This window comes from Chelmon rostratus, chromosome 18, assembly GCF_017976325.1.
Source record: "Chelmon rostratus isolate fCheRos1 chromosome 18, fCheRos1.pri, whole genome shotgun sequence".
Lineage (NCBI taxonomy): Eukaryota > Metazoa > Chordata > Actinopteri > Chaetodontiformes > Chaetodontidae > Chelmon > Chelmon rostratus.
The window spans coordinates 12153030-12172712 of record NC_055675.1 but is presented as its reverse complement, the minus strand read 5'-3'; the positions used below and the strand labels follow the sequence as shown (position 1 = coordinate 12172712).

The 19683-nt window shown below is 43.8% G+C and overlaps 1 protein-coding gene across 1 annotated transcript; it reads right to left on the bottom strand.

Moving 5' to 3' along the window:
- Window positions 1–1366: 1366 nt before the first annotated feature.
- stum (stum, mechanosensory transduction mediator homolog) lies at window positions 1367–18244 on the bottom strand. The gene is made up of 4 exons (XM_041959137.1): window positions 17345–18244; window positions 7008–7190; window positions 4747–4755; window positions 1367–2817 (listed from the first exon to the last, which is right to left on the bottom strand). The coding sequence occupies exons 1-4, from the start codon at window positions 17553–17555 to the stop codon at window positions 2783–2785; spliced, it is 438 nt and encodes a 145-aa protein (XP_041815071.1). The 5' UTR covers window positions 17556–18244; the 3' UTR covers window positions 1367–2782.
- Between the last annotated feature and the right edge of the window lie 1439 nt (window positions 18245–19683).

Here is a 19683-nt window from a genome sequence, read left to right as displayed (position 1 = left end):
AATTAAATTACAGCAAACTTTGCCGCGGAAAGAAACATCCTGAACATCGAAGACAGCACAGCTCTGACAGCTTTCATGTCAGGTCTGTCACGAGCTCAGTGGCCATATTCAAACTGTGTGTTTATTCATGAGTCAGATGTGAATTCACACATCATGTATTTATATTAATAATGTGCACATATTGAACCCTGCAGAGAAAAGCACTACTCTGTGATTTTGCTATGAAAAACAGTGACTTCCTCAGGCTCACGGTAAACAATCGGCTCCACCTGGATCAGAGGGTTGATTCCACTTAATGATTGCTTTAATACTGATTCACGTGAAATTAAAAACAAATGCACGAATAATCAGAACCAAAGCATTTTTATTTGCAAGATTCTTCATCAGTCAGCTCGAAAGAAAACCTGTGTTGCAACTGAGCTACAGTCTTAAAATAGTTAAGTTAGTCTGTGTGTGTGTGTTACTCTATACAGTGACTTCACACCAAAGCTATGCATGCAGGGAACTGTACACGGCAGTATGTTCATTCTACAATTGAAAAGCTTGCACAACACCACCATCATTAAAAAAAAACAAAAAAAACATCTCATCTGTGAATATTCCCCCTCACACACAAAGATGATTATAATAAAGTGTCCAAATCACAATTACTTCTGATCTAAAAATTGCACCCAAACCCCAAACGAAGCAAAGAAACTCCAGCATCACGGCTACAAAAACACTGGTCATCTGTTCAACACCACACAACATAAACACGGTCGTAAAAACAGTGAATACAGCAGTACTCTTAAAAAGGCCTTTGGCTAGGAATGTGAAGAGAATTAAAACCTAAATACGTCACCGGTAGAAAATCAAATGAAGAAGAGAGCGCATGTATTTCTCAAGAGGCACAACCAACACCGTGATTTCACTATAAATACTGTAAATGCATCTCGGCTCGTTCGCAGAAATGACATTGGATGGGATGAGTCCCATGTTGTAGAAGAAAGGCAACGACCTGCATTTCTGCCGGTCGCCTGTACTGTAAGTGGCTTTTTGTCACACAGCACAGCTTGTTCTGCAGCAGCTGAGCCCAACGCTCTGGCAGTGATCTGGATGTTGTGCGCCACTTTCATATTGTGTTCCAGCTAAGGCTAAAATGGTTTAATTCCTTTAGTTTAAGGCTCCTGGACTTGAAATCGTCTCAGGCAGGCATCTCAAACCGGTTCCATAAAGGGCCGCGTGGCTGCAAGTTTTCATTCCAACCAAGGAGGAACACACCAGGCTGGAATCAATTAATCAGCTGATCTCAGTCTTCAGCTGACAACTAAGCGATCCCTTGATGTTGATTGGTTGGCCTGATGTGCTCCTCCTGGGTTGGAATGAAAACCTGCAGCCACGCGGCCCTTTATGGAACCGGTTTGAGATGCCTGGCTCAGGGAAGCAAGCCAATGATACCGCGCATGAGAAAGCTGATGTGGTATCACGGGAAAGGCTTTGTTTGGACCAGCAGTTGTGTTGAATATGACACCGCCTTGAGCCTTGTACATAATAGAATTTTCCATCTTTAATTATGACCTACAGACCCTCTCATATCCATTATTGCACACACAAACACCCACACATTAATATGTACATAATGTACACACAAAACTGTAAACTGAACAACCTAATTGTCTGAATATACATTATTCTCTTCTGGTGTTTAGAACTGCTTATGGATGCACGACTCTTACCAAACAAGTCAGGAATAGCTGTTCAAACAAAGCACCTCCGTCACAAATTTGAATGACATTACTGTAATTATATCTTTGTCATAATGTGTCAGACAGGGTGTCAACTACGGTTCCCGAGAGTGGGAGCCTGGTCATTAGAATACAGTGTTCTAATGACGTATAATCTCCCCCTGACACTGATTTACACTTTTAAGAGCTGTGAAAACTTGAACCGAAGGATTATCAGGAGGCATGAGTCACTTTCAGCACAGCCCTGCAGTTTCAGCATGACACACATCTTGTGATTGGCAGATGCAGCGTGTTAAAGATGCGCTTGCTCATACAGTAAAATATTGCTTGGAAGGAAGGAAACGCTGCACCTACAGTAAGTGTAGATTAACGGATGGGTTGCAAGCACCTCCATCAAGACCAAGTTATCAGGGTAATTTATAGTTCGGTCACATGCTCCTTTCTGGTTGCAATGGAACACTGTTATGAGCCTGGTGGTGGGATCTGAAAACACCTGTTACAGCAATTTTATGTACAACATGTTTTTTTTTGTTTTTTTTTGTCATTCAAAAATACAGAAATAAAGTTTGGAAATCAACACCTTAAATTTCTCACACAGTCGCACCAATGCATCGTATTTCCTCCTTCTCCATCATGTCATGCAGGCTGGTGGTCTGCACGTTTTTGTCAGATAGATCAAATGAAAAATATCAAAAGACAGAATTCAAAAACCACCATTAAAATCACTCAACAAATACAAACACGTTCAGTTTTGTACAGCTTTAGTCTCTCTTCCCCGTCTCATTCCTTCAGCTTCAAGCATAAATGCGGCCTGGTGTCAACCAATCGTCAGCGTGCCATCAGAAGGTTTCCGACAGAGCAGCTGCATCTCTTCCTTTTTCCAAGAGGCTAATTTATTTTCATGTCTCTGCTTCTCTCTGCGGTCCGGCGGTGGAAAGACAGACAGCTACAGGTCATCACAAAGGTAAAGGTCACCGTCACGCGTCACGCGTCATCGGGGAGGGTGAGGAGGTCGAACTGTCCATGTGATCGATCAGCAAACGTGAGAGCGACCTCTCTCAGACGTCCTGAGGAAGACCCTGGTCTCTGTAGCCTGAGGGGGTGTGGGAGGGCACACAGAGGGGGGGAGATGTGAAGAAAAGCCAGAGAAATACTTCTGAATGCTTGTGGAAATAGCTGTGAAATGTATCTGGCTTTTAAGGCCCCCAGTTAAGAGGGCATTTAAGAGCAACAGGAAATTGCAAAACATTTATCGTGAACTTTTGACATTTCAATTTCATTTGATAGTGAGAATAGAAAGCAAAGAGGCTGGCAGCGGCCAAAAAGGAGCGAGGCTGCAGCATTAGGAGCTGATGCCTTATCAAGTTTTGGCTGGCAACATCACCCCACCTTCCTCCAAGAGGCGCCCATCATAATCTGACTTATTAATGCACCAGCATCTCTAAAAAAGAGGACAGCATCAGCTCTACGGAGCGATTTAAATTCTTCCGAAAATTGGTTTTGCAATTATGTTACAAGGAAGGAAGTTTATTTAACACATTTTGGGCCTCATGGATACACAGGTTTCATGATGTAATATACAATTTAAACATAAGTTTGTTCATTAAAAACTCCACAGGGTGCATTTAACCCATCCCCAGTCCTCTAAAAATGGCCTCAAACGCCTCCAAATGAAACTGACAGCTGTTGTTGAATCATCTGGAGCTCATACCTGCTTTTAGTCCCTTTAAAATGTTACACTGCAGTTTTATCCCCAGCAGTCAGAATCACTGTAAGTGCTAATGGCATTGAATAAAAGATGTGTGAACAAATAAGGTTTTTATTTCCGCCTGGATGTTTCTTTTGCAAATACATGTGAACAGATGTCTTTATCTGGGCCTTCTTACCTGGAAAACACGATGTGACCACAGCATGAAGCCTTACCCCAGTCCAGGTTCAATAAAAACTGATAACAATACCACAGGAAGTTGATATTTTATGCATGTTTTTCTAACAGAATGTCTGGATGGTTTATTTCATTCATCTTGATAAATATATGCATTTATGGTTCTGCAATTTATATTTAGGCTATTTATATTCACATTTGGGGTATATGTACTCATATATAGGCAAACTATTTTTAAATTGAGGCCATTTATTATATTCAGAATTTTAAACCTATAACCTGTAAACTGTAGGAAGTGCCAGTCATCTGCACAACTGGTTGCTATTAACTCAATGTATACATGGAAGAAGAGAATGAGGCACTTCCTTTAAACATGGACTCTCATTGGCTCTTGTTGGCAAGATGAAATGGAACATGCTAATTGGTCAAGTGAGGTGTCAATCAAAAGGTCAGAGTGTGGCAGCCATCTTGAGACCAACATGTCACTCAAGTGAACATTCTAACTGGAGTTTATCTGAAATGATGAAACATCTTTCTGTGGATTATTATAATGAATTCTACAGGACTGGATCGTCCGGACTTCTGTCCTTGTAACCAGACCAGTTCTGTTAACTTACTTTGAGACCTCATTGGTAAGTTGCCTCAATTCTATCATCAGTTGCTTGTTGTTGGTGTTGATTGTACCTGTTGCTCCTGAAGTGGTTTGCATCAATTGAACCACAAGAAGCTTTCTAACCACGTGTGGCAGCTGTGTGCATACGTAAATGTAGCAGCTGCACGTAAACGTTGCGATTGTGTATGTAGACGGGTGGGGTATTAACCCTCTGTCGGCCTTTTAGGGCCTGCAAAGGGGCCAGCAATTGTATGAGGGGGGCCATGGACCTCCTGGCCCCCTTTGGTGCCACCCCTGGAGAGATTTATGCTGACTTTGTGAAGATGTCAAACATAGATTGTGATTCTGGTACAGATGAAAGATCATTCCTAAGCCTGGGAAATGTGGTCACTTGTTTTGGCTAACTCGATATCTGTGTTAAATATAGTAAAGCTGGCTGTTCCCTCTTTCTGTGACGTGCTTCTGCACGCTCCACAGTTTTATCAACTGGTGTGGGACTGTTAGTGAGTAAAAGAAACACCTACCGTCAGAAACTTTGGTTCACGAAGAAGGAGAACGGTGTGGGGAGAGAAGAGAGAAGAGAGGCAGTTAGTGATGAAAACCATGAGCGTCATTATCAAAGTAACATCACGCAGAAGTTGACTGCGTTAAAGTCACACAGAAAGAGACATCTCCACAGAGAGATCTCCTAACGTTCAAGGGAAAAGAAAAACCTGCTGTCAACCCGAGCTGACCTCACTCTAATTCACATACATTACACCATCAAATGAAGACAAATGCAGCATCATAACCCTGGTTCGCAGGATCGATACAGAGAGAGACAGGAACAGAGGGAGACATGGCAAGCAAAAAAAACACAAAAGCTGAGCAAGAAAATGAGGCAGAGAGGGAGACTGGGGGGCGGGCAGAGAGTGGGAGGAATAATGCGAGAGAGAGAGAGGGAGAGGGAGCAAGGATATGGCGAGATCAAGGAATAATCATTAGATAGAGAAAGAGACAGAGGGGAGGCGATCAGTGGGAGGAGGATAATACCATGATCATTAGATAGATGGAGAAAGAGGAGAGGGGGAGAGGAGTAAAGGAGAGAAGGAGGGCTGTTTGAAGAGACGGAGGTATGGCAAGAAAAAAGGCACCGATCACATGCAACACAGGCTCATTAGAGGAAGGAGAAAACGGATAAATATGCCATATTATCAGGGTGATTAACTGCATGGAGGAAGACGGAGGGAATAGCTGAATAAGAGCAGAACTCCTGTAGCTACAAAGACATTATTGTGGTGATGAATAGCTGCATAATAATAATCGATCTTTAGAGGTAAACGTTGTTCGCGATTTCACCCTGGGAACCTGGCCTTCGGTGCTAACAGGAAAATGGCCCTCACATTCAACATACATATTCAATAAGCTGCTAGCCTGCAGGCGCTAACGGGAGTATGGATTTTAGCAGCAACAGTTGAATAGAACGTGTGCCCAGAGGCCTGAACAACAGCAGGGGAGCAGTGAGCGAAAACACGCCGGGCGGTGGGGGGGGGTGGGGGGGGCTGCTCACGCCCACACACACACACACATGCACACACACAAAACACACAGATCCTTGCAGGCGTGTGCAAGCTTACACCCCTTTGGTTGCACATGCAGGCAGCAATTACCTCACATGGGCACACTGACACACACAAAGGAGGCAGTGCTGTGGTAATTCAAAGGCTGCTCGGTGCTACGGGAGAATAGTGACTCTGTGTGTGTGTGTTTGTGCATGTGTGTGTAGTCTTGTTCATGCATCAGCGCCTGAGGAGAGGACGCTACTTTCTGACAGAGAGGGCAGTAAAATTACCCAACCTCTCCGTCTCTGTTCTGCGCATTTACCTCTGCTTCCTTCTGTCTTTCTTTCTCTCGTGTATCTGACGTTCTTCTCTGTTCTGCACAGATGCTCGGGCAAAGCTGCAGTTATTGTGCTCTATGTTTTTATGCCTCCGCGCCGGCGACACCCGCGGCCGGAGGCATTACGTTCTCGCCTTGTCTGTCGGCCCATATGGATTCCAGTGAACACGATATCTCAGGAGCGCCTCGAGGGAATTTCATCAAAACTTGGCACAAACATTGATTTGGTCGCAGGGGTGAGCTGATTAGATTTTTGCAGTCGAAGGTCACTGTGACCTCACTGTGACCTCACGTCCGTCCCGTTCTCGGGAACGCGATATCTCTGGAACACCTGGAGGGGATTTCTTTACAGATAAGTATTTGGTGGTCAAAGGTCTCGGCCATAAGTCAAGAATTCATATTCTGCTGGTGACGAGATTTCACACAAATGAAGTGATATCATTTTATATCCCTAAGGTCAAAGGTCAGCTTCGCAATATGCCGCAAAAACACTTTTCTGGCCATCATTCAACACCATCACTCAGGAATAGAAGGGGAGATTGGGACCATATTTCATCTTTGCTCAGACATTGAATTGGTGACACTAATCTCGGGCGTCCACCTTGATACTGCTGATTGTATAGATCTTCTGTGATGAAAAAATACATTTAATACCTTTTATTAAATTCCTTCAAAGTCTTCACTACATATATCATATGAGTCTGGACAGACATGGATGTAAACTGCAACTTGACTGGTTGGAGGAGGCACACAATAATTAGATTTTCGTGTTGTGACTTTGAGCTCAGCGACCTACTGCACGTCATGCGTGAGACAGACAAACAAAAGAAAAGAAGACTAAAATAAACACGAGACGTGAAGAGAGCTGACGAGAAGACTGTCAGACAGAAGACGGACGAGCACTCACTTGCCAGGATGACCATGTCCATTCCCCAGAAGATGCTCATGATCCATCCGACCATGATAACAGCTGTCAGGATCTGGATGAGGGCCGCCGCCACGTTGAGCCAGAACACGCAGCAGACGCCTCGCTCTGAGATCAGCTCACTGCGGGCTCCGCACAGCACCGTGAAGGCTGAGATGAAGGTGCCTGTGGGACAGAAGCATCCTGTTAGCACAAACAAAAACTGCACGGTTCAGTGGTGGAAAAAAAAGCTCAGTCCTGATGTGGATTACAACAGCGCACTTGGCTCCATGATGTGTTTAGCCCAGCACGATGCAAAGGTTTTCAAGAGGTTTACTGCTCTGGTTAATTTCTAATGAAGCAGACAGCAGGCAGAAGACTTTCCAGTGAAATAAACCACACATAATGAAAACATGCCACAAGTAAATAACAGAGTAATTCACAGCAGAGCTTGACCCAAGTGCTAACATCAGCACGCTAATATGCTTACAATGAGCGTACGCTAATGTGCATATGTCTAGCAGGTTATGATCACAATGTTCTTAGCTTAGCATGTTAGCATTGGCTAATTAGAACAAACTTGGTCACAAAGTATTGGATCATGGTCTCGACACGTGTATATCTGTGCTACATTTCATTACAATCCATTCATTCAGCAGTTGTTAACATATTTCCTTAAAAAAACAAAAATATCAGCCTCATAAAAAGTCAGGGGGTCAGCAGAGTCAGTAGGCTTTTGGACCCATGAAATGTCTGTGCAACATTTAATGGCACACTGCTGGCAGCATAAGAAACACAGAAAACATTCACTCTGCACCATTGATGTTAATGTCTTTTCCCTGCAAAATTGTTTTAAATGAACTGCACCCGTCGGCTTTGTTGCCCAGCCGTAGGTGGAAGCCCGTCACACTCAGTAGATCAGTGTGAAGGAATAAAGCAGAAGCAGCTGAACAAAGTGATCTCTATGTATGTGATATAACAATCATTGTCGATCACAGTCACTCACAACAGGAGAGTACCAGAAGTCTATCAGCTCAAATAAAACAAGTCAAACTTTGCTCTGCCGGGAAGAAATAACAGTTTCAGCACAGCGAGGCAGATTTTAGACTGAAGCCGCTGGGCATGGAGACGTCCCACACCGTCCACTCAGCGTCCCTCAGCGAGGGAGTCAATATTCAAGAGGCCAAGTATCTGGCGGAAAAGAGCGCAGAAAGACGCAGAAATATCGGTGGTCACGTCCACCGAGTTAAAAAAAGGATTATCTCTGTGGACGATCCTTGACTGCCTGAATGGAATCAATAATCGCTCCTTATCCTGTTATCTGGAGACCAGGGCCTACAGTGGCCCGTACACTGGACAGTGAACTCACCGTGCGTGTGTGTGTGTGTGCGCGCGCTGTGCATGTCGCACAGAGAAGCCCACCTGACTCAGTGCAGACAAATCAGATTATTTCCTCGCAGGATGTTTTGCTTAAACTTGAAATATTTATTTTGAAATACAGCATCAGCGCAGTAAATCAGAAACAATTCAATTCTGAGAGAAGCGGAATATGCGCACAGAAATCAATTCTGTCCTGTTACTCTTCTTCTATGACTTTCTCTCACATGCGGCAACTTTTCCCTGACTCTGTTATCCGAGAGGGACGCAGTCAAGGCGGTTCCTGAGAATAATTTACCATCCAATTATTTCCACCATCTGGGCGCTGTCCCTCAATGACTGCAGAAAAACACACGTTCATCAAACGTATGCACACAAACACATTTAACAGCTGAATCATTTATTGTATTCCACTCCCCATCCTTCATTTCCCGTCCCAGAAATGCTTCGTTACTCACCTCCCGACGATGGGACTTGTATAATTGTGCATATTTTTAATTCTAAGCACTGGTGAGTTTACGTTCAACATCTCAAGAACTCACATTGCATAAACGGCCTGAATGGGATTCTGGATTGCAGCGGTGTCGCTGAACCGGCTGGTTAAGATTAGCTGAATGAAATGTATTAATTCAGTCTCATTGAGTATAAAATGTCTTTTGCAGAACTGTCTGCATGAGAGGTGTTTTCTTAGTGATTGAGTCATTACGTCCAAGAAATAATTTCATTTGTACAAAAACCAGAAATTATTCACAGAATCAGCTGATGTCTCTCTCTCCCTTTTTTCTACCCTTTTGCAAATACTGAACTGAATGCTGTGAATACTGAATGCGACACGAGAAATGCCCAGTGGGCGTCGAGTGCATCATGGCCTTGGCCCTTCTCTTTCTGCTGGTTTCTTGTCACATTGCAGGAATTCAAATAACAGTGCAAGCCAAGCAGGTGGGGGGGGGGGGGGGAACGAGAACGGCTGGGCCGCCAGCTGCATCGTGTTTCTCGGGAGCGAGGAAAGGCCAAAGTCGACTCATGTAGAACTTAGCTTTGTATCACTTCTTCTCTCGCAGTCTGTTTCTCTGTTTTTCTCTCTGCCTGCTTTTCTGTTTATATGCATCTCTCTCTCTAATTAACCATAAATTAGCAGGCAGACTGAGGGCCCTGTCAAAATGAGTCTTTCTATAGAAGCACAGATATACTCAATCGACCCATAGTCTGTGACAAATCTGAATGTACACCATAATATTTACTTTCACATGGCCTGCGCTGGCCTTATCTGGAATGCTTTCCAAAAAGTCAAACTCTTGGACAAGTACGGTCCCAGAATAGTAAGCAGACCCGGAAAATTTGAGGGAAAGAAAAAAACTGTTTACATGTGCGCGAGGAGCGACGAAGTAGATATTTACTTTTCCGTTCAAGCTTTCAGTGGCGTCTCGCAGAAAGAGCAACGGTGGGCTAAAATGAGATTCCACCCAAAGCCGATATGGTCTGATCAGACAGAGAAATGTTCAGGTCGCGGAGGCCACGCCCACCAGCAGATGCTCTGGCTGCTGGTGGAGCTGCCCACCTCCAGACATGAGCCGTGATTGACAGCGAGCCGGCGGCTGAATGGTTGCACATCACCTCCATCTTTGGCATGTGAAACAGGATTTATGCGGTCTGGCTGCTGACTGTTTTTCAGGTACCAGTCATGTGTGTGGTGTTCACTGAACAGTAGGCTTCTGTCAGTAGTGTTGGACGGAGTGGGTATTTTCTGTAGCTGACAACAGGATCAACATGGAGGCAGAAATCCATTAGGGCTGCAACTTGTGATTATTTTCATCACTGATTAATCTGCTGATCATTTTCATGATCACTCGGGTTATCCTTTGGTCAATGAAATATCATGAAATAAAAGCAAAAGCATTGAAAAGGCCACAGTGACAGCTTCAGCTTACATGGTTTGTCCAGTCCAGCCTGTAGGTCCTCACAAAAATGAGCAAATAAGCGCACGAGAAACTAGAACCAATAAATATTTTGTATTAAGTGATTATTTGGCCACCTGGGGGCAGCGGAAACAAGCTGCCACCTGGTGTATCATCACCTTTTACTTGATGAGTTTCACACATACTGAGCAATTAGCATTCATTTGGAGTCGTGTTTCTGGCCATCTGATCACTCGATTTTAGCTCTGCTTTTGGTCTCTACCAACTACTATTTGTCTCTCCAGCTGCTCTGCTTTGCTCGCTAGCAAATTGTGCATGATTTCCTTATAGCCACACCGTTTGTAAGATACCGCGTGTGTGAGAGAGGAAAGAGACTGAATTCCAGTACGGTAACTTGGAAGGGACACACAGAGGCAAACTAGGCCAGATTCAGATATCAGCCTTATTTTACTGATTGCTGAGGTTGCCCAGAGAGCTGGGGGGAACTGCAGAGTTGAGGGGAAATTCTCTGAGGCTTCATCACTGCAGGAGACTCCATTCACACTGCATGTCGTGATTTGATCCATTGTTCATTTAAAAATATTGATTAGAGCTTCAGTTTACTTACAAATTGATAAATCAACTACCCATTTTAGCTCTGGTGTCCATAAGCAGCTTTCTGAGCAGGAAAATCCACCTGACATGTGTCTGATCAGTGTTCTTTCAGAGGAAAGCTGCTCTGCTGAAACACTTGCAGTTATTGGCATCCGAGAGATCGGCATCTGATTCACGAGCTCTCTCATTTCCTATCACCAACGTCTCTTTGAGCGGACGCTCATGAAACAAAATAAATCATGGCTTTAAACATGCCAGCAGTCGGACGTTCAGGGAAATAACGACGAAGCGTTTGAAGGAAATCTTCAGCTCATTAAGGCTAATTCTACACCGCAGGCAAAATCAAAGCAGTAAAAAAGATCAATTATTTCCCTGTTCCACGCTTTGTAGCTGCCGACCTCTTACAGCCCCTTCCAAACTACCCATAATTGAACTGAACAGAACAAAATGGCTCGCGGACGGAGAAGAATAGATGTGCTCGACAATCCTCCACTGCAACAATAAAGGGTCAATAAATTTTTAATCTTTTCTGGTTTGAGAAATCTACTCGAACAATGGTCCATGTGTGAAAAGCTCTTGGATCCTCTGCATGTAACGTGTGTGTGTGTGTGTGTGTGTGTGTGTGTGTGTGTTGGTGTGTGTGTGTGTGTGCGCTCATGCATCCATTTTTTGTGAGAAACAATCTGAGTTTCAGACCTTGGGTGTACATTTTTGGAAAGTGAGGACCTTCACAGGGGTTTTTGAGGGTTCAGACTTGGTTTTAAGGGTTAGGTAAGGAATGCACCAAATCAATGAGGGTCCTCACAAGCATAGAAGTGGAAATCTGTGTGTGCGTGTGCATGTGCATGCATGTGTGTGCGCCTAGATATTACCCAGACTAATGACCATAATTACACACAGAACTCTACAAAGCACCCACTGCCAGTGTGGGAGGTTAATGATGGAGTGTAAGAGTGTGAAAGACAGAAAGAAACAAAGATGGAAAAAAAAGGGAAGGAGATGGAGACATAGAAGGAGGAAAGAACAGAGGGGGGAATCAAAAGAAAAGGGGAACTTAAAGGAGAAAGACGAGCAGTGTAGCTTGAAAAATACGATATATTTGATATCACAGATTGAAAAAGTAATTAGATTAATTTGCTTATTGCTCAGCAGCAAAAGCAATCAGTTAGGCCAACATAACTTTTCAATTTGTTTTGGACCAGAAGGATCAAATTCTCATAATATAGTCAACAGTGAATCCGCCAGTTCCATTAAAAGTGTCTCCAGGACTCAGATATTTAGAGGAAGCTTCTACATTCTTGGACGTGCACCGCCTGCACCTCACACGCTTCCTGTTACAGCTGAGATGGAACAACGTTTCACCAGCTGTTTAGCTATTTGTTTTGGTAAGCCTGCCAATTGTAACCCACCAACAGTCGGCTTGTCAGTGTGTCCGACGCTGTCAAATACCGGCGCACTAATCTACATCTCTATCCTGCCTCGCTGATGTTTGCAACCTGATCGGTTTATCAGAGAAGAGCTTCATCCGTGCTCAGATGAGAGGAGATTAAAGCTGCCGTCATTTACAAAAACAACATCAGGAGTGTTGGAGAACAGGTCATCGAACCGTCTTGGCATCACAAGGGAATGTTTGTACATGATTGCATCTCGTAGCAACACCTCTCGGCTGTGGCGATTAACTCAGCAATATGGTCACGTCGTGCTGTATGGGGCCCTTTATAAGCCTTACAGCCATTCACAATGAGTGCAACTGATTCTGAGTGTCGATCAGAGGCAGAGGACGGGATGTGGGTGGAGACTGCCTGAAAAAATGAACCCAATGACATTTCCCATCTGTCCATGAGCTGAATCATAGCATTAAAACTAGGCCTAACTCTGGTCTAACTGTGGCTTTTAACCTGCAGCTCACATAAATTTGGTTAAAACGAGGACGAGGAAGTAGCCTCTGGAGTGCTCTTAGTGGAGAAAACATAAATAAGTGGCCTCTAGTGCACCCCTCCAGTAGTGAAAGCATGATAAAGTGGCCTCTAGGATGCCCTTCCAGTGGAGAAAACTTGATGCAGGGCACATTGTAAGTTGAGTGCCCTACATGCCGTCCTCGTTATAGAGCAGGGTTCGGATCTGTTTCACCTTAAATGCATCATGACTTTCTGCAGCGCATGCAGCAGGTGCCCTCAGACAGCCTGCGTCCGCCACTGATGAAGACCAACAAAAATGTCCCCACATTGGAGCTTTTTCTTCTTACTTTCATGCTGAGCCCATTCAGCCTCTATAGAGACAGAAATGCAGAAGCAAACACACACACACACACACACACTCACACACACGCTTACAAACATCCAGAGGCAAGATGTCAACATGACCACGTAACCTGACGCGGTGTCTCCAATATCCCATGCCATCAATCACACAGTCGTGCGCACACACATGGACTCACGCGTGACCCCCGCCGCCCACACACTCACACCGAGGGCTAAAATCATATATCCACTTTATGTGTGTGTGTCAAAGCCTCGCGCTTTCCGATCCTCTTAAGGCAAAGACGGGAACACGACTAGAGCGCTGAGCTGCAGTTTCCTTCACAATCAGTATGTGTAATTATTTACAAGCCAACAGCTCTTTAACCAGTTTACACTGTGGGCTAATGGCTTCTGTGGTACTCGCCTGTAGATTTTTACCCTGTGTTATTATTACATTATTACTGTGTGGCAAGTTAACGTCAGGCAGGATTAATGTAAAGTTGAAGCCAGCGGACCTGAGAGGAGGAGGTTGTCAGATTGAATCCTCCAGCTGGCTGTGGTGCTCTCAGTCTCACATTTCAGTGTCACTTAGCAAAAATCAAAACTGTCTGTCGATTAAACCCTTTACATTTATGCACCTGCTGTTTTTTTTTTCTCATCGCAAAAGGTCGAGTGTGAAATGTCACCTGGACTGTCAGAAGACAACACATGCACGTGTGAACTTTTTTCAGTTTGCCAGTCTGACGTTCACACCGGAAATCGCTGTTTGCATTGCAACTGTCTCCTGCTGCATCAGCGCTAATTCATTTTAACAACAATCTTTTCTGTGATTGGAGTCAGGATCAGTATTGGCTTTTTTGGCCAAGTATGTGTGCAGGGAATTTGACTCTGGTCTGATCCGCCACCTGTGTGGTTAATATTTGGTTAAAGGAATACTTTGCCGCTTTGAGAAACCCACTTATTTACCATCTTGTTGAGAGTTAGATGAGAAGATCGATACCACTGTTGTGTTGGTGCACTAACTGCTGTGTGGGGCTAAAGCCAGGAGGTAATTACGTTAGCTTAGCACAAAGAGTGAAAACAGGAGGAAACAGATAGCAGCTATATTGCATGTTTATTCCAAACGCAAACAGAAATGTAAAAACAACAAGTTGTGGGAGTGCTGTAACTAATCCTTTGAGCTCTCTGTGCCTTTGTCTCCGACCAACATCCAACCTTAACTTCTTTTAAAGGAATAGTACAGTAAACAGTTACAGCTCGCTACGGTTGGCCAAGCTTAGCGTAAAGACTGAGAAAAGAGGGAAACAGCTAGCCTGGCTCCCAGTCAAATTACAACAGCTCAATATACACTTCAGTATTTGTGCATATTAAAAAAAACATGAACTAACAAGTTAATTAGTGAACTTTTGAGGTGCTATGAGCAGATTTTGTCGCCTGTGGAAAGACTCGGGCTAGCTATTTCCCCCTGTTTCTGTAACCATGACAACAAGGTCCCCTAGCCTCAACCGAGTTAATGTCACTTTATCCCAAACCATGATCTGCCCTTAATCCTAGCCAAGTCATTTTTGTGCCTAAACCCTAACCAACCCATCACCATTATGTTGTCAGATCATAAGTGCTTGCATGTGCACAGACCAACAGAATACTTTGTCATTTAATTTGTAGGTCTTGTTGTTTATATACAGTATCTGCAACAAAGCTACAAAGAAGTGTGGTGGTGAACAAAGGACCAGTTTGTGGGAATTAGTGGCATCTAGTGGTGAGGTTACCAATTGCACCTGACTGAATACACCTTTTCAGGTGATTACACACTAATGAAAACATGATTAATATTATACTCCATTTCTGCCAATATATACCCATAAATCCTACACACTGGATCTTTTAGCAATCTGTGACATGAATGAGTATAGTATATTACACAACAAATATGTCATCAATGCTATCTTCAGAAAATGTGACTTGATTTTTTAAAGTTGCTATTTCCAGGTCAGACAACAGGTCAGACCTTTTTTTAAATGCAGCAATCCGGTCAGTGTTTCTCAGTGAACAGCTTCTTTTTCAGTGCGATTTCACAGCAGCAGACATGCAGACAATACAAAGGAGCAAGGCGGCCTGAACTGACTCTGTAGACCTGTTGAGCTATAAAAGTGTCACACATTATTTGTCAGTTTAGTGTGTGTGTGTGTGTGTGTGTGTGTGTGTGTGTGTGCTTATTCATACACCTGCATGTGCTTGTCTGCAGGAGATCGTGTTCTGCTCTGACTCTTGTCCAAATTCAATAACACATTTCTAAATTTTGGCTCGCGGATGAATAGAAGGAGCCGCTGTTTTCAGTCTCCTTCAATTAGACCCAAATGGCATTGACACACACAGACACACACACACACACACTCATTCACTCACAAACTAACACACACACACGTGCATTGTGTTCATTTCAATCTGTGTTGTCATGGCAACTAGCCGCAGCTATTCGATGAAATGTCAAGGCATTCAGGCCAACCTACATATACACTCACACTGTGCACACACACACACACACATACATTCATACATGTTGGGCACAATTTTTGAGGTACCATGTACGACTAACAGTCCCGCCAAAAGGGGGAAAAACTGATAATTTAGGTCTTGACGTGAGCGACCTCGTTTTCCTGCACACCTGTTTGTGACATTTTCAAGCAGTCAGTGTTGAACATTTACAGCAGAGAGGTTGCAACAAACAGATTGTTGGATGTGTGTTGAAGTGAGAGGAAAGGATGAATGAATAAGAGAAAGAATTTCAAGCAGAGAAAGCACAGCGAGAAGGGCGAACACACACGTAATAGGTCTCCAGAGAGTTACGGCCAACAGATCAGAGGCGAGGGGCCAAGAGGAGGGATAACAGGTGATGGACCGAGTATTTTACGTATGAGGAGAAAAGGTTTTTTAAAATCTGTAGCATGGTGGCAACTAATGAGTGCTTCCTACTAGGTATCTGTGACGTCTTGTGGATCTGGATGACCGCGAATGTGCTGAATTTAGTGTATTTCATACAGCAAATGAGGCGCCCACTCGAATGAACCCTGGATATTTACTGCAGAGTGCATCATCTATGATCCTCTAGGAGGCAGCACGGGGGCATCAGAGCTGCTTTAGCCACCAGAAAAGATCCAGCGGAATGATTCAGCTCAACTCGGCGCAACAAGCAGAGCCTTGTGACTCAAACTGAACAACAGGCTTACATATTAAAGCCACACTCTCAAGGTTTCTGCCCATGATGACAGAACCAATGTGGGGTTCAGCCACAGCGATGGTGTCGCTGGCCATAATGACGAGACCTGTGGCGGAGCTTTATACTCAGACGGATGACTCTTCTGCCCGCAGTAATAACACCTCCACACCACATTTCCTGTGTGCATTAACACCTGGCAGACTGACAGTGAAAGCAAAAGTGTAGAAACACTACAGTTCAAAAGTTTGCTTTACTGAAAGTAGGAAAGTAGTAGCATTAAATTTATTGATGCATTCTTCACCAATGTTGTAGCTAGGAAAGGTCGGGTTAATTTTAACTGCTTTACACACTGCCCGGTAGCTTAATCTGTGATAATGCCTCGCAATTCATTTGTCGATTGTTATTGAATATAACTTTTATTTACTAATCTGTGATCAGTGACGAGTAACTGAAGCCGTCTGTAAATGTAGTGGAGTAAAAAAGACCACAAGGTGTGAATGGGTTCTGTCTTTCCCTTTTTCACACACATGTATGCATGCACACATAAAACACACATACACACACCCAGAGAGAGGAAGATTGAAAGGACATGTATGTAAATAGAGCTTGATGATTAAAGAGACGTAAGATACATTTCTTTTGTGAGCAATGGAGAGAGTAGCAAGTAAGCTGGACATTTAAATGTATTTTTCAAACTAATTTTGGCTCTATTCACTGCCCGCAAACTTCCCATGCAACTTCTATGCCCACTCATCATCCATCTCTGCTTTTCCTTTCATTTTTTTTTGCCTTGCCGTGTTTGTTGATCTTGTTATTTGCCGTCATGCCCGCTTGCACCGCGGCAATAAACTCTCCACTCTGCCTCTTGTTTGGCTATTTTCGACCCTCCGTGTGTCTCACGTTTGCTCTCTCTTCAGGTCTTTGTTTGTCTGGGTCTGTGGTCAGCTCCTCTGAATTGCACACAGTGAATTACAGACGGTGTGATTCCAGACTTACCGAGCCCAGGTATGAAGGTGTTCAGAAACAGACAGATGACTGCCAGAGGGAAAGGCATTGTGGGTATCGCAGCTCGCAGAGGTCCCTTCTTCTCCCTGACTTCCACCACCACTCCTCCACCTGCTGTAGGGGCCCCGGCCATGGCTTTGGCTCCAAGACTGTCCCCTGTCTTAACACGCCCCTGCTCTGTTCCCCCTTCTTTCTGTGCCATCTCTCTTTCTGTCTTTCCCTCTTTCTGGCTTTTGTCTTCAAGTTTAAACTAGTTGTTGATAAGCCGGTAAAATAATGAGCGGTGGTTGATTGTATCCTTTGAGAATTAGATCACAACTCACCACCTATGTGACGTTCTCCAGCAAATATCATCAACAAGTTGTCTAAAGTAGTGCAAATATGTGGTAAATTGGTGAAAAAATCAATATGTGTCCATAGAATAACCAGAAATATTTAACTCCATCTCAGAGAAATACAATGAAAAGTCAACTGAAGTCAAGTCTTCAGATTGATCTGCTGCCTAACAGATTTTCAGCAATATTCGATCAAATTTCAGTCTTCCCTAGAGAGCAGTTTTCTCCAAAAAATGTCTCTGATAGACTGTGAAATTCCTTTCAGTGACCGCCAAGAAACAAGTCTGAAGTAAAACAAGAGATTTTCCAGGAGAGATCTACTCAAGACTGTTGACTTCTCCTCATTTAAATGCCTGTAAGTCCTTAGAAGTGAGAGCACGGTCTCGTCAGAGGTCACTGATTTCTGCCATTTGTTTCCTTGTCCAGCATGTTCTGAAGGAATGTTCAATCAGTGGCAGTTCCTCCTAAAAAAAATCCTCGAAAGATGTGCGGCTCTTTCCAGTAAGTAAGTCACTTTCTCGGCTTTCTTTCTTTCTTATCTTTCTTTCAGTCAAATCAGCTCAACCCACCCACCTCTCCAAGACAAAGTGCACACAGCAGCCCCCCTTTTTCTACTATGTGTCCCTCTCTCTCTCTCTCCCTCTCTCTGCCTCCCTCCACTCGCCATCCTCTCCCTCCATTTAAAGGAACAGTGCACCCATAATGTTCCCATCTGATGAGACCACACTCAGTGCACCTGAATAATAAGTGATTGATGGCTAAATCCATTCGGCTTTCACCCACATTAATCGTGTATGGGATGAGCATAAACCCTTGAAATGTTTGCTATAGCTTAATTCTAATAGCTTGTTGTTGTGTTTGTTTACGTTTATTCAACTCATTCACAAGAGATTTAAGAGAGCGGAAAGAGATGATGGCTTAGAGGAAGAAAGAAACATTTGCAAATGTCCCAAGTCTGCACTCATAGCTCATTGCAGCTGATGCTAATCATAATGGAACATCATAAATCATGTTTTCAAACCAAATTGTTGCTCATCACGGTGAACACATGACCTGATTTATAGCTACAGACACAGATATTGAGGGGCAGAGAAAGAGAAAGTAAAAACAACAGGGAAAGTACAAAGAAATTAGAGGAAGATGGAGAGAAAAAGCAAAAGAAACAATAAAGAGATATAGATGAAGCAGTGAGGAGAGACAAGCTAAAGCACAGGAGCCAGGATGGAGTGGACACAGGGGTCAGGACGATGGACGATGAAGAGACAGGCTGTGTCAATATCTCAGTAATTATTCATGTGAGCCAATCCCCTAAAGATCTGACGTGCCTTTCTGTCCCCTCATCCTCGTCCTCATCTCTCACTTTCATTTAAATCCCTCAGTCTCACTTTTCCTCCTTCTCCTCCTCCTGTTCTGAACCCTGTCGTCATGAGTTCTGTTCAAACACAAGTGGCAAAAACACAATGAAAAGCAGAGCAACCTTGAAATTAGCCTGTGTGTGTGTGTATGCGTGTGCTTGTGTGCGTGCATGTCTCATCTTCTTCTTCTCTTTCCCTCTCTCTCATCTCTGTGTGGTCTCCTAGCAACCCAGGAAGCTGTAGGTAATTATACGGAAGATATTGATCTCTAGGTTTTTGGTCCCTTCTCTATCCCCCCTCCGCTGCCTCTCTTCCTCATCTCCCTCTTTCTCTTTCTCTTCTTAATTTCTGTTCATTTCCCACTTTTAATTTCCTTTTCCTTTTGACAGCTGCCACAGAAGAAGACTTTCCTTTTTTTTTGTCATGCAAAGCAGCATTATCATGTGTACAACAGCGCAGGACACTGAGGAATCTGGACCGTTAAACTCAATCGTCATCGGATTGTTCAGCCAAAGGCATGCAGTGTAGTGTGCTGATGCTTATTACCATGACAACGTGACAAGAAAAGTTATATGGCAGACGTCTTAAAGTGACATTTTGGTTGTGAGAGTTATGCCGGTGACTCAGTGATGTAACTCTG